The sequence below is a fragment of the Pelmatolapia mariae genome, linkage group LG9 (assembly GCF_036321145.2).
Source record: "Pelmatolapia mariae isolate MD_Pm_ZW linkage group LG9, Pm_UMD_F_2, whole genome shotgun sequence".
NCBI classification, from domain to species: Eukaryota; Metazoa; Chordata; class Actinopteri; order Cichliformes; family Cichlidae; genus Pelmatolapia; species Pelmatolapia mariae.
Window position 1 is genome coordinate 13,488,841 of NC_086235.1, and position 16,470 is coordinate 13,505,310.

Consider the following 16,470-nt stretch of genomic DNA (forward strand, 5'->3'; position numbering starts at 1 on the left):
CAGCCACTGGTACAGATATGTAGACGACACCTGGGTCAAAATCAAGACACAAGAAGTGGAATCCTTCACTGCGCACATTAATGCCGTGGATAAAAACATCAAGTTCACCAGGGAAGACACTAAGGATAACTGTTTGCCTTTCCTGGACTGCGCTGTGCACATTGAAGAGAATGGCAACCTCAACATCGAAGTTTACCGGAAGCCCACACACACGGACCAGTACCTCCTCTTTGACTCCCATCACCCTCTGGAACACAAACTTGGAGTAATCAGGACCCTACACCACCGGGCAGAACATGTTCCCTCTAAGCCTGAAGGGAAAAAGAAGGAACACACACACGTAAAGGAAGCACTCAAAACATGTGGTTATCCTAACTGGGCGTTTATAAAGTCAGCTAAGAGGCACAGAAAAGAAGATCAGACACCAGCGAGGGAGGATAAGAAAGACAGACGCAACAACGTTGTCATCCCCTATGTAGCCGGTGTATCAGAGAAACTCAGGAGAGTTTTCTCCAAGCACGACATCCCAGTGTACTTCAGACCCAGCAACACACTCAGACAGAAACTGGTTCACCCGAAAGACAAAACTCCAAAACACAGACTTAACAACGTGGTGTATGCTGTACAGTGCAGCGAGGAATGCCCAGACCTCTACATTGGAGAGACCAAACAGCCACTTCACAAGCGCATGGCACAACATAGAAGAGCCACCTCCACAGGACAAGACTCAGCAGTTCATCTGCATCTTAAGGATAAAGGACACTCTTTCGAGGATGCCAATGTTCACATTTTGGACAGAGAGGACAGATGGTTTGAAAGAGGAGTGAAAGAGGCCATCTATGTCCACTGTGAGCGACCATCTTTGAACAGAGGCGGTGGTTTACGACACCAACTGTCTGCCATCTATAATCCAGTTTTGAGTTCCCTCCCCAGACGCCTTAATGCCCACTCACATCCTGGGTCATCTGACCTCAGGAATTCACATGACAATGTGGGGCCAGGTTTCACAATGGGCACACCCGAAACCCTGGCTGATTAGGTCCCACACCCGCTTTCACACCTTGGCTCATGTGAATAGAGGATCACCAGGGGGTCCTTTGTCCCTCTTTGGGGGGGATACTCCCACTGGGTTTAAATCTGGGACTCTCGGCCATTTGACCTTAGAACTGAAGAAGCTTCTCGGATGAGAGGTGAAACGTCTTCAAGCAACTTAAAGAAGTCCAGACGCTTTTCTTTCCAAGCTCCTTAGACTATGGTTCTTATTCTGTCCCATTACTTTTGGTCCCTCAAGAAGTGGGAGGCACATTTGCAAACTGTTGTAATTCCTACACCGTTCACCTGATTTGGATGTAAATACCCTCAAATAAAAGCTGACACTCTGCAGTTAAAGCATGTCTTGTTCGTTTCATTTGGAATCCATTGTGGTGGTGTATGGAGCCAAAAATGTTAGAATTGTGTCGATGTCCCAATATTTATGGACCTGACTGTACATCTGACTTCCTCCCCTCTTTATCTGCTCTGTGCAGCTTGGTGGATTTTGCATGCAAATAGACCATTTTAAGTGAAGAGTCCCTTCTGGAACACTTCTGAAATGTGCTGTAGCTGTGGAGCTGGCAGCACTGGTTTGAATGGGTGTGATCATCTCCAAACAGAGACCTGCCCGGATTCAGGGGTCACTACTTCATGAAGCGAATGAATCAGGTTAAAGATATCAATGTAAGCAAGTGAACAAGAAGAAATTCCCAAGGGGAAAATGGTAGACAGCAAAGGAAAGCAGTTCAGAGAACCAATTAACTGAACAGACACAATATTAAAGTTAAATTATACTGACACACACACACACACACACACACACACACACACAGACACACTCAGACCACAATGCAGTGAAAAACAGGGCTCCAATTCTGTTGGACATTGTGATGCATCATACATGATTGTCTTGCAGCGCATCGAAAGTCTGACAATAACTGTCTCATAATACCATTGCAGGCAAAATGCAGTATCGTGATATTGCATACTGTGAGTAGGGGGCGTACCTATTTGACATTTGGATTGGATACTAGACTGGATATTGATGACGACAGGCCAATCGATTCACTTCAGTATTCAGTATTCACTACACCGTGTATTAGCAGCAACCCAGGATTTTATTTCAACAGCATGCTGTGATTAAGTTAGCTGAGATGACTGAATAGCTATATTGATGTCACTCTCAGACTTAACTATGACAAGAACATGTTGTCACCAACTCCATAAATATTATTTAAGTGTTTCTGTGTGAGGAGGAGTATAAGGAGTGCACTCAGACTGAGAGGAGGACAAAATAGGCCAGCTGGGCTCTAAATAACAGCAGTATGCAGTAGCCTGTGACATTCACACTTCACATGAGATGATATGAGACCAGTGCAAATAAATGTAGTAAATAACATAAATGCAATTTTAAAATCTTTATGTATTTTTGTGCTGTTGTTGCTTCTCATCTTACTAATAATTTCTAGTCCTAGTTAGTGATATTATTGGTGTATCTGTTTATTTTGTTACCTTTTACTTTTTACGAAGTTAGGAAAGCATTATTTAAATCGAGCCTGATGTTGCCTTGAATATAAAGAATGATTTTCAATCTCTTTTTCATGGTTTTTTGCTGATGTTGGATATCCGAGTGGCTCCATGCTGTGGTATTTTATACATTTGCCTAACAAACAAAAGGCCCCCTGGGTCATTTCTGTGAAAAGATCTTTTAAAAGGTTTAGATCTAAATGTGCTGAAATAGTTGATGTTGGTACTTAGCTTGAAACAAAACCGCGTACAAGCTTGTGGCATAGATAGATGAACCTCTTAGTACCACTGTTTACCCGACAAAAAATTATGCTAACCTTTAACCAAAAGCCCCATTTCCCCAGGCCATCTACAACCAATTTCCCTTCCTAAACATCCAAACTCAGTCTCAGTCTTAGGGCTAAAAAGAACAAATACAAAAGCTGTTAGGAGATTATTGTTGCACACTGAACATTTTTCCATTGTCAGGTACAGCAGTGCTAGAACAGAGTGTCCATATTTCTGTAATCCAAGCTCAGTGGGCTTCACATCAACAGCAGCACTGTTATGCTAGCCCAATAGATAGTTTTCACCTCTCCATCTTGAGTTTCCTTCCCCTTTCATCACTCTCCTTTCTCTTGACCTTTGCAGAGGACCCTGCATTTGCTTCTCTCAGATATCAAGATGCTGAACCATCAGACAGCACCATCCTTTTGAAGGAAAACAAAGAAAGTGCTATTGTTTTTTTAAGATAGTTTCACATGAGTGTTCAGTGAAATTATCTACCAGGGCTTAATTCCTATGAGTAAAACTATAAATCTGCTGTGATCTTTGTTTACTCCCCGTGGTTACATATCCACTCAAAATTTCCCTTGCAAATCTGCAACCAGCAGTCCAAATCTGGTGGCTAATCCTGAGGCTGAAATCACTGCCTGACAGTTTAATAAGTGGCTGTGTTGAAGCTGTGTGTGTGTGCGTGTGTGTGTCTGTGTTTTTGTGCTCTGAAGTAGATGCACATGGGGTTTTAGCAGTAAAAAAGACAGGAAAGCAGGGAGTGAGGTGGTCATTCACCATGGTTACTGGCCCTCCTTTCTAAACTGTAATTTTCCATCCTTTAGCTCTGCTGAGAGGAGCCTTTCTCTGCCCTGCACTGACAGCAGACCGCTCATTATGAGCAGAATTCATACAAATTGCATCCGCTACTTTGTTAGCCCTTCATTGGGGTCTACGAGCTTTTGGCTTTGCCTCTGTAGTCTTCTCCTTTATCACAGCAGATGTGGGCAGAGATGAGCATGCTTTCATGTATAAAGGCCTAATATTGCTACCAGAGAGCTTGAAAATACTTCAAAGAAAGTGACGCTAGAGCGACTTTTATTCTCCGCCTGGAAATAAGGAGCTAATTTAGATGTGCATGTCATTTGTGAGACTTTAAAAGGTCATTTTTTTTAAATGTTCACCATCTTCTATCGAGCTAAAATAAAAAATGTTGGAGTTTTAAATCAAAATTGCATCACTCTGGGGATGTGCTTTTTAAAAAAATTGGAATTGCTAAAAAATGTCATTCGTTATTCATCTATGTGTGCAAATTAATTAAATTAAACCCCGACCGTTAAAGTGAGCAGCTCAGAGAAGAAGCAGAAAAAGATAACTCAATCTATTGAAGCGCAAACCTTTTCACCATCATTTTCTATCACAGAGGAAATGAACAGCAAAAGCAAACAGCAGTGGTAGGAGAAATTGGCTTATGAAGATTCTTTGTCAGGACCAAAATTGCATAAAGAGTCTGCACATGAAGAAGAAAACAATAATTAGCATTGTTGTCTGGGGAAAGATAAATGATAAGTGGAAAAGCTAAATCTCTCGAGGCTTCTCATTAGTAAGCCTATACAGCTTTCCCTTTCAGCATGGCACAAAACACAAAAACTGGATCGCACGAGGACTTGACTTGAAGGTTCAGGGGAAACTTAATCAGGGCTCATCCTGGGCATGTCGCCAGTCTATCACAGAGCGACAGAAAATCACACACTCTGAACTCTACACCTATGGTTAGTTTATAATCACCAACTAATCTAACCTACACATTTTAGGACGTGTTGGATGTAAGCCTTAATCAGTTCACAAATTCCCTAGTCATTGAATCAGTGCCTGAAAACACATGAAAACGTTTTGGTTGTCCCTTTCTTGCTTTCCTAGCTTCATTCTACTTGGACACCCTGTCAAAGTCAACAATTTGTCCTGGATTTTTCAACCCATTTTCTCTCTCCAAGCTCATCCTCTTGACCTTTGCATTCGTTAATTGACAATGATGTTTTGAAATGGTTTCCCTCTATCAGACCTTTTGATAAACGGTGCCAGAAAGTGGACACCTCGGCTATTATGCCCCGTGTAAACGATAAGGCCACGGTAACAATGGGAGTGCTCTTCTCTGGAGATGGTCCAGCATGCCGCACACACGTTTGTTTTCAGATCTTAATGAGGACATTGAATAGATACAATGCCTCGATTTCACTAACCCGAACACTAACCCCCCAGAAATGAATGCTTAACCTTAAACTGAACTATAACCTAATTGTAACCCTAAACTCAAAACAACATTTTGAGCCTCAAAACATGCCTTCAAGTTCACGAGGACTGGCATTTGGGCCTCACATTTATTGGTGGTCCCCACAAGTATAATGACAATTCTTGGTCCTCACAAAGACGTTTAAACAAGTACAATCACACACATACACACACACACACACACACACACACACACACACACAGGGAACATGCTTCTTCGAGCCTTTTGCAACTCTGTATATCCATCAATAAATGAGGTAATTAAAAAAATACAATGTAAATTTAAACTTGTATGCAATCACACTGTTAATGAAAGATGGCTAAAGCGAGCACCTGTGTGTTTAGTTTGTTTCATCTTTACATTTCTTTTATCTACTTCTTTGCTCTTCTTTGATGCACTACTTGCATTTACATGACTAAACAAGCACCTGACCTCATTTGTAATGGAGACTAAACCGCTCAATATTCAGTGTGTTCCTTTGTTTATTCTTTGACATGATGAGCAAGACAAAGCGCAAATCTTAACAAATCTTTTCATGCGGTGAGTTCCTCTTCCAAATCTGTAAAATGTGTAACAAGGAAAGATCAAACTCCATTGAATCGTCTCTGACTGTAAAAATGACTCATGATTTCTATGGGTGTCAGAAAGAAAAAGAATTTTGAAGCCCATTGCTGGTACATTCTTCAGTAGTGAGCAACATGTCAACATGGTTTTTCTCAATAAGGCAAAGGAGCAGATGAGAAGCCATCCACAAAAACTGACCAAGTAACCCATTCCTGATCTCGGTGTGTTAAATACTATGGTTTTTTCGAAGCTGCTGGGGTTTTGCAAATGTAGAAAAGGTGTCCTTTGGCACTGGGAATACAGTACACTGGGTTACTAACTGGTCTCATAGCTAACCAGATTTAGCTGCTGAAGCGTGAGAGTTTTACTTCCTTCTTTTTACTTCCTGATTGACAAAAGGCTCTCTTTTAATCATCTTGTACTGAACTTTTAGGGAGGAGTGGAAATGCTAAAGGAAAGGGATGTACTTCATTTATAACACAAGAAAAAAGTGCTTGAAAAGTGAGTACAAAAAGAGTTCAACAAACAGTTTTTGTTGCATTAGCCGTACCAAGGATTTTGTGGTACTTTAAACCTTGCCAATTATTTGTGATGCCTAAACATAATGACTGAATAAGAGTAAAGATAAAAAGCAAGTGAAAACTAATAAGAGTGTGAAAACATAGCCTCTAATTGGGCATGAACACTGGGCTCATGGCTGAAAGCTTAAACAACGTCAAAGATTAACTGGAAGATGGCAAAAGCCATGGTTCAAAGCAGCCCAGTTCATACATGAAAGATTCAAGATAATGCTCAGCAAGTGCAAAAGTAAAGTAAAGCTGACCAGTTTGCATGACAACATGGGATTACAAAATGAAACAGGAATCAACAAGCACCAAAGAGGTCATAGATTAAAATTAAGATCCATGATTGACATTAAAGGCTAAGTTTTCCTGTCAGTGTTAAAATTTCTGCCTCTGAAAAGAAACTGTAATCTTGAGGTGTTTGAATATCTGTGCTAAAGCTCATAGAACGGTTAGTAAATGTGATTTAAGCAGTTAAACAATTAAATTAAATCATCTATGACATTCCCAATGCCGTTTCCTTTCTGCAGAGATTTAAGTCTTCACCACATCTCTAATAATTAATGTTCATGTCCAGGATCACTTGTTGATGTGGCCGCTGTGGCTAAGGTGAGAGCACTAACGTTTAGCTCACCTAAATCCGGGACATCGGACCTCTCATTAATATGGATTCCTTCGTCTGCCTCGTGTAATTTAATGATGACAGGTGATATAGCAGCAATGATGTGGACTGACGTCAGGCCCGGCTCATTGTCAGAGTGCTGTGCTGTCTGTGAAAACCTCTGCGGTATTCTCTGCTTAACTGCAGTTTGTCTGCACGTCTGATAGCCGAGAGGAGAAGTGATTAAGCTTCCTATGTGGCAGCTGAGATACATGCCATCCATCCTGCAACAGTCCTCTAGGCTCCTGATGAATAGGCAGATTGATAGGCAGATAGAAAACAGACAAGAGGCACATCATTGAAAACTTATGCCAGTGCATCGTCAAGGTCAAAGAATTGCTTCACCTTCAGTGTCGTAGAAGGATTACAGATTATAGTTACCATTTCAACCTCGGGCCAGCATTTCAATTTGAGGTTAACATATCAGGATACAAAGTCAAATGAACATGACACAAAACTACTAACGAGAAATAAAATGTATTTGCAGTGATATATAATTCCTGAAATGCACAAGGAAAGAAAGACAAAGTGTTTCAAAGAGATATGGAAATGCTAGATACACAAAGGAGAAGTAACTTTGTCTTTAGTGGCTCTTGTTCTGCCGGTACCACCAGGGGCCTTTTACCATTGTCTTGTTCAGGTATAATGCAAGATTACAGTACGAATTTTCAAAATAAGATAACAATAATTGCAGAAAGTTGCTTCTTTTTATCTGGATGCAGTGCTCTCTGTGGGAGACACATTTCATTACTCATATTTCAGTCTTAGATAAACTTTTCCCCTGCAGATGAACAAAATGAACTTTCTGGGATTTCCTTATCTGGATTACTGAGCATGCATCAGGACACGATAATAACTAGCTCAGTTTTAAAAAGCTGTTAATGCTAAAATGCCACCCATCAATCTATTATCTGCTGCTTATCTGGTCTGGGTAACAGGGGCAGCAGTCTAAGCAGGAATGTCCAGACCTCCCTCTCCTGAGTCACCATCTCCAGCCCAAAACACCTCACCAAGGAGTGTCCTAGTCAGATTCCAACTCGATCTTTTGGAGCAGAGGAGCAGCAGCTCTACAAATTACCTACTCCTCGTGATCTCACTCTTTTGGCCACCAACTACAGTTTGTAGCCATAAGTGAGAGTAGGAACGTTGGTCAGTCAGCAAATCAGTAGCTTTGTCTACATCTTCAGTTCTCTACCATGCTCTAGAAAATTACTGCTTTGGAAAATGGACCAATTTTTATTACTTCCAGCTTCCCAAATGCCGTGATTTGCTGCTTATATCAATTTTATGTGAATACCAATAGCGTATCATCTATATTTATTATGTTTTAGACTGTTGGATGGATTTTTAAAAAGCATTTTGAGGATGAGATCTTTGTCTTCCAGTTAGTTTATAGACTAAATAAATCAATAAAATCAGTAATTGCAATGCTATGTACTTGTAACCTGCAAATTAACTACATTTAGTTAGTATTCACTGAGATCTTTAAATAAAGGAATGATTTTGTAGCTTGCTGTTGTCAGCACAAACATTTTTAAAGCCCTGTAGGTTGAATTATAAAGAGATGACTCATTGTTAGGCAATTTGGGCCCTCAGATGTTTACTTTACTCTTTTTGTTGTGGTGCTATTGTTGAGCTATGCTGTACCCTTTTCTTAGGACTGCAGGTAATGACACTGTAAGTTAGCATCATTATTTTCCATCTAATGCCTATAAGGAGTTATTTCTTTACCCCAAATTACACAGCACAGTGGGTAAACATCCCTTTCCCTGAGAAAATAAATATTACACTGTAAGCCTCATTGTGTGCTTCCACTTGCAGTAACCTACCATTTGAAATGTGCGTTAAAAACTATTTTTGTTGCATTAATTGTGAATGGTAGTGTTAACATTTTGTCACACGTGTTACACATTTTAAACACCTGCCCCCAGGGAGCTGGTTATTCGCCAGTGACCCCAACCCTGCATGTTTATAGGCTGATTTGCTTTCAAATTACAAGTTAGGGAAATCAGTGTAGTTATAAAAGAGCAAGAGATCACTACAAAAAGCTATAATGGAAATTTCCCGTCTACCAGAAAATGTTAAGGATGTTTTTTTATGCATGCAGTTAAGAGTGAAGATGGAAAATTGCTCATAAAAAGTTGGATGATGCATGTGTAGATGATATCTTTTACCATACAGAATAACAGCGTCTGTGTTTACAAACAGGGTTCGCATGCAGAGAGACGCCATTTCAGTCCACTTCCAACCCCCAGCATCACTGATTGACATCTTAGAGCTTTTTATTTTTTATGCACTTCTGGCATCTCCCAAAGAAAGACCCAAATTAAGGGTTATTGTTGTTGCCAAGGCAACCTACTGGGTAATTTTCTGTAATTTTCCGGGAGGGATTGCTATTGACGGTGAAGTCCATATCAAGATGCTGTATGCTGCAAGGAAACACCTACAAACACAAAAAGTCTATTTTTCGGGGGAGGAGGTGTTCTGCCGCAGTGAGGAATGTCCCATAAACGGTGTATAATTTCTAATATAAATCTTGGCTTTGTCTGAATGCATATGATTATTTGCTTTATTTGAGCCCGCTTAGTCATCACCGCATAGATTAAACCCTGCATACAAAATGTATATTCTCTCCCGCTAAGCTGCCTGAGAAAGATAAGCTTCTAAAGATTGATAGAATTACTTCCAGCATCATCCCCCCGTTTTCTCACTGTGAAATCTTATGATCAAAACGCTTCACCCCGTGCTGTTTCCACATGAAAATTCGGCATATCTTTCCCAGAGTTTGACACATTGTATAAGCAGAGCGTGTGCTGACTCATGGTGAGTTTTTGCTCATTGTCCTCTTTCCTTTGTGGATTCCCCCCCCCCGCTGCAGCTCTGCAATGGTGGCTCTGTGACAGATCTGGCCAAGGGCATGCTGAAGAGAGGAGACAGAATGGATGAATCCATTATTGCCTACATCTTGCACGAGTCCCTCATGGTAAGCATTGGAGGGGGGGTGACTATGATGTACCCCAGAGTAAACGGGGTGATTTTACAGGCAGGTGCTCATCAGGATAAAAGAAGCTGTTAACCTCTTTGTTTTGCAGGGCCTCCAACACCTGCACATCAACAAGACCATCCACCGTGACGTCAAAGGCAACAACATCCTATTGACGACGCAGGGAGGGATCAAGCTCGTGGACTTTGGTATGTGCCTCTTTTTGCCTTTTTAAAATTTTTTGGCATCACTGTCCTCTAATCAGCAAAAAACATGTTATAGCTCTATTTAACAAAATCAATTACCTTCAGCCGTCTTACAAATAATCTGTGACAACAATTAGTTTCCCTGAGAGGCTGGAATAAATTTACACAATCCAACAACGTGGTGGATGGTTATACTTTTCCACTCTGCCACAAACAGCCGCAGACATTGCTGCTGCTCCCACTGCGATTTCTTAACCAAATGAGGCTCGCTGTTGTTCCTGGGCTCAAGGATCAGGATAGGCAAATTGATTCTGATGGTTTTCCGGAGATGACTCACCCCTCCCCAAAAAACCCCCAGCTGCCTGTTTTCATTACAAAAAAAATCGCCCTCTCCATTTGTGCGTAGGTTTGCATTTAGTCCTGCTAATTGTGGGCTTCTCTTAAAAGCCTTCTCCTAACAATGAAGCGCAAAGTGCACAGCTTTTACACAAGAAGAACAAGAGGGCGGGGAGGTATTAATGGAATCACTTGATACTTGAATGGGAAGTAGCTAATATTGAGCCAGAGCAGCTTCTTCCTCCTCGCGCTGCTGTCATGGAGATTCTCAGCACCTGTTTGTTTGTTTGATGTTTACTGATGAAGTAGATCGAGATGTCCAAACTCTGCACGCAGAAGCATCACATAAGTATTCATATAATTAAACAGAAATATGATTATGCTTCTGGTGATAAGAGATGAATCTTAGGATCTGGTATTCTTGGGTTCTTTTAACAGTTGTGTGTTGTGTGTTCTATTTGTGCATACAGAACGTATTTGCTTTAAAAACTAAAAACAGTTACAAATACAACATATTCTGAACGGAGTGGCAGAGAAACATCCCTCGTAATCGATCAAAACTTCTATAATACTGGTTCTGATTATTGCATTTGAAACACTGCTTTATTCAGCTAAAAAAAACCATTAAACACCTCTATCTACTTAATTTATTAATTGTGTTCAGTGTGATTCATTCAAAACTCTTTACGCTGAAAGAGGAACCAAACAATCCTCCATGAGTTTGTAATTTCTCAAATTATTCTGTATGATCTGGTGGTTTGGCCGAGACCACACATGTTGCTTTCTTAGTTTTTGCTGCTGTACGCTGAAAATCAGCTGTCACATCTTGAACACTGTGAAATGCTGGAGTATTCATAGCCAAGAAAAAGTAACCTGTTCATACTTTCAGTTTTAAAGTGAAACAAAATGTTTCAGTCTTGTGCAAAAGTCTTGAGTCACCCCTCATGTCTTTATATTTTCTTTATATTTTGCTTCCAAGGAGTAAGGCCTTCTTCTAATTCTGTACTTGAGCAATAATTCTCCCATCGCTCTGAAGGTCTTTCAAAGATTTTCTTTGACCATTTTCAGAGGATTTCTTTTGTTTTTGTTTTGTGTGTTAAGCCACTTAAGCCCGTACTATGAACCATTCAAGCATAAAAAAAAGCACCTAACTCAAGCGATGAACCAGTGTTGTGTCTACACATGAAAGACAACTTAGCAAAGAATCAGTTCTAAATGGTATCTGTTTATGCAACTTTTGCATCACTCTGATTTAAATTAAAATGCTATAAACACTCACAGACGATATCACACATATTGTCTGAAGCTATTAATCAGGTTATTGCAATCCTGGCATCTCCAACAGCATCCAGCCTTTATTTCTGCGATATATCATCTCTTGCTTATTTACAATAAGAACATCTTATCAAGTGTTTGATGTTTCTCTGGCTCAACCTGTAATGAATGTCCAAGATAGGAAGGATACCGTATCTCTAAAAAGAATTTATTACATACAAACATTGTTGGTTAGACCAGAGAGCAGGTTTCAATTCACCGTGTTTAGTGCTAAGCTCATGAAACTCTCACAGGAAGTAATTATGTTTAATGTTGGGACACTTTATCATCAATAAATTGTTACTGCATTCACTTTAAGGTATAAGAAAAATTGCTGTAAAGCAGTGGCACCGCTAATCAGCTTATCTTCAATGAATAAATATTTGCCGCTGTGAATGACTGTTATCTGTTCGCACCATATTTGTGGTTGCTGGTTAGAAATAATGCATGTGGATCAGTTTAGGGAAGATGTTAAAAGAAGCTGTATTATAACAGGAAATAAAGTTTATATTGAAGTGTGGGATTAAAGGAAGAACAGCCACAGATTTTCCTGACAGAAATCTCTCAACATTATCTACTGGATGGTTCCCACTGGTTGAGGTCTTATCGATTTTAATTCCCTGGCAGATCAAATCGGTCATTTGTCCTGTAACGTTCAATTCAATTCAGTTTTATTTTTGTGCCAGATCGCAACAGTCACCTCAAGCTGCTTCATATTCTAAGGTAAAGATCCTACAATAATACAGAGAAAACGGCAATAATCAGACGATCCTGTTTGAGCAAGCACTTGGTGACAGTGGCAAGGAAAAACTCCCTTTTAACATATGTATTCAAAACCACAAAACTAAAAAATGAAAAGCTTAGTTGGAAGTCACAGTCGCTGTAAATAGCAGTGTTTACCCAATAATTAAACTTTGCTCCCCTTGCACCATACATAATAATTAGTTTTTATAGTTTTTAAGTTTTTATATTCTTGCCAGATTAAAAAATCGTCTTCTTTCAAGTTTTCTCTTATTATTCTATAAAGTGTTCACATCATAGGCAGCACATTCAAGTAAAACAAGCTCTATGCATTACAGGAATTGTTAGGTTTCAGTGCTGCCAGCACCAAGATTCATAGGATTTGTATGGAAAAATAAATAAGACCACAAAAACAAATATTGTTAATTTTAGCCCACGAGATTAGTCTAAATTAAAAGGTCCATTTACTTTTAAAGTTGTCGCTAGGGACACCACTGTATTCCTAATTTTGTCTATTAATTTTAAAGACAGCTGTCAGTCTCCTGATCCTCTAATCTACATGCTGAAGTGTGTGTGTGGTAGTAAGGAAGGGCTTAAAGTCCCAGAATCAAGAGCCATATGAATGTGTGTGTGAACAGTGAATGTGGTTTGTGGTGAAAAGTCTTTGTTGACTGGCTCACACATCTGCTTTTACGGAAAAACCCTTATCTACCATAATATCATGACACCACCCAGGCCTACATACTATTCAATCAGCAGCATGTCCTCCACTACAAGCTCTCCTGTAAATCACACTTCTTGCTTTGTCGCTGCTTGATCTTCACTCTGGGTTAGGCTTTTCATTGCTAACCTTTGTTGACTTGACAGGTTCTTGGTAACACATTGCATGTGCTGTGGTTAGTTTCTTCTGGCCTAATCACAGTTTCGCACTTTATACATATATATACTCCATGCATACTCCAGTACAACCTGTAATCTACTGATTTGTGCTTCTGAACAGGACGTTTTCATTTTGTCTTCCTGAAAAAAGAATATTTTTCACTTTTAAAAAGGAAAGAAATGCGTATATTTCGAGAGTGGAGGGGTTGCTGGTGGAGTGACTCATTTTGCTGAACACACTAGAGGTTTAAGTTAACATCATAAACATCACACATTCTTTTGTATTATTTTTTTAATATGTTATTACTTTCATAGCGTTGAGCATTAAACACTATGTGGTCAAGATGAGAAAATCTTTGTGGCTTGGGTTAAAATACATAAAAAATACTTTGGTTTCTTGATTTCAATCGTACGTGCTGCAGACACAAAACGGACTTTCTGTGAAAATAGTCAGGAATTCATGCTGACTGTCATGAAAAAGTGCAAGAGTTTCTGTCCATGGCCATGAAGAAATAATTGCTTTTGCAATTATTTCCTGTTTTGCATGCTCATGCCATTTCAAGTAATGTAGAGTATAAGAGCATGGTGCACCGCCATCTTTGTCTCCCATTCTCTCCAACATGAACTGAGGTCAGGCAGTTTTTGCAAAAAGACCTTAAAAAAGCATTTTAATTTATTTCTTCTGTTCTTCGGATAATTAAAAACAGGATTATTTGATTAGTAGCTACAATGTGAACTACACGGTTTCCATTTCAATTACAACAAGCTGCAAGGTCACTGTGAAATTTTTTAGTGCAATGGCAACAGGCTGGCTGCCCCATCTTGAACATAAGCAAGTACAATTGCACAGAGCCTCTAGATTGGCTACAGTCTTGTTCTGCTGTCAATTTTTAGCTGTCAAAAAGCTACAAATGTAAAGCGAATGTTGCGTCATTCTACTGAAACAAAGGTGACAGCAAACAGAGCAGATAAAGCTTCTGTTTTATAATCTGTCACCAAAGAGCATTTAGCAGGATTCAAAGAGTATACAGGCACACGGGTTGAAATCTCTTTTATAAAAGTAGCTCCAACTTCTTTTGTGACGTCCCGTTTGCCAGCTTGTACGCTGCTGACAGCTGAGATTTGAATGAGGGCTGTGACGTCACGGAGGAGGAGAAACAAACTCGCAGAGTGACGAAAATGGCGGGGTTGGGGGGGGTCCAACTCGAGCTTCCACGGGTACTGCGTCACGCTGGGATTAATGGTTTTTCGTATGGAGGGGCGCATGCTACACTGAGCAGCTGAAGAGATAAAGCCCCCGCAGTGACTCATCACCGGCGGAGAAACAGAACGGCAAAAAAAGACGGACCCAAAAAAGAGCAGCAGAAGAATGAGGAGAGCTGTTCGTTCATCGGTCTCTCATGAATATTCTAATTGACGGCATTATCTCTGTGATGATTATTAAGTGTGTGGCCCACCAGGCTGCACTCCGGGCTAATGTAGTGGAAACAGAGGGGTTGAGAGAGCTTTAATAGGGGGCTCTTTGTGTACCTGTACTTTCACGCGCTGATATTCCTCACACACCTTATATATCATAACAGACACGTACAAGTTTGTGTATAAGGATGAATCCCTGTACAACTCTGAGTTTGTCCTCACTAATGTGGGGTGATGTTAGTGTGTTTGTGGTTTTATGACACGATGTGACTGTCGCTGTGTGTATGTTCACCTTATGCCTACATCTCCCCGCCCTGCACATGATTATAATCCCTTTTGATGTTTGCCACAGAACCATTTTCCTTTACACTGCTCATCCCGGCATTTCTCTCCACCCCTGGATTTAACCCCCAAGCGCCAACAGTGACAGCATTTAAATGGATGCGCAGAATCATCACCATGTCTAAATTTGCTGACATGGTTGGAAATACATTCATGTGGTGTAAATGGCTTTGTTCTGTTACTTAGAGATTATGCCTGTCTGCACACTTTTGATGTTTTAAGCAGATTTTTATGCAGTTCACCATCTGGATGTTTTGTTGGTACATTTCCTCAAATTGCCCTTTCATTTCCTAAAAGCTTTTATGTTGCACGTCTGGCTGCTAAAACACATTTTGCAGAATCTGTGCGCCTCATATTCTTCATATAAAAACATGAAGTAGAAGACAGAGACGTGGTTCTGCAGCAGCATGTCGTGCATCACTACATCACCTTTTGTTTGTGGGTTGCTGCTTTTGTCTCGAGGCTTTGCTTTTGTCCCGGTCGCTGGTCTTGAGCTGGCCGGCTGCTTCAGCAGAGCCCGCCCTGGGATACATCACAGTGTGGTGTAACACTGATTTGTCTGGACTGGACCGAAGTCACGATTGTGGGTCAGCATGTTCCTTGTCAGGCACATTAACACAGCACACACACACGTAATGACACACATGTCCTCTTTTTCTCTCTGCAGTCCCATTTCTGCTGAACGTATCTGCCTCTGACTTGACTGCTGTAATGTGACTCGGGCCTCTCTAGCATCAGACAATAAATCACTCAGATGCGTCTTATTCTGGGAGGAGGTGACACATCTCCGGCCACCAGAGCGTGCGCACAGTTGAATTGTATTCAAATGTTGTTCTTGAAATGCCAAAATCGCTTGCAGTCAAATAAGAATTTGTAATTCATGGCACTCTATCATTTGGATAAAGAAAAAAAGCACTGCAGATGTTTATGTGTATGTATTGTTTTTTTCCATCGTCACTATAGCGACAGCTCTATCAGCGCAGGCTTCAAGAGCCGTTGGGCTCTGTATCATTTGAGCCGCGTCCTGCTGTTTACTGTGCACCGTTTCCCTTTTCACAGATCATCACTTTTACCTGCCAGTGTGATCTTTGTAGAAATAAAAACATGTTATTGAGATATTTTGAACTGTCTCCACTGAGTCTTGTTTTCTACCCTGCAGGTGTTTCAGCCCAGCTGACAAATACCCGTCTGAGGAGGAACACCTCGGTGGGAACCCCCTTCTGGATGGCTCCCGAGGTACGGTAAAAGTGGCCTATAAATGCTCCCGCAGCCTCGTCTCTTTCTGCTACATTAGCCTGGAACAGATCCCAGTGGACCACAGTTAATAATCATCAAAGAGATAACACTGTCAAATACAATGTGCA

At 40.5% G+C, this 16,470-nt stretch overlaps 1 protein-coding gene across 3 annotated transcripts in view; it reads left to right on the top strand.

Moving 5' to 3' along the window:
* myo3a (myosin IIIA) overlaps positions 1 to 16,470 on the top strand; it is a 65,292-nt gene that overhangs the window by 9,237 nt on the left and 39,585 nt on the right. For all 3 annotated transcript variants that reach the window (XM_063483296.1, XM_063483298.1, XM_063483297.1), the window contains exons 4-6: positions 9,768 to 9,872; positions 9,982 to 10,081; positions 16,266 to 16,342. In XM_063483296.1, coding sequence (XP_063339366.1) covers positions 9,768 to 9,872; positions 9,982 to 10,081; positions 16,266 to 16,342 — 282 coding nt within the window. The remainder of the gene's footprint in view (positions 1 to 9,767; positions 9,873 to 9,981; positions 10,082 to 16,265; positions 16,343 to 16,470) is intronic.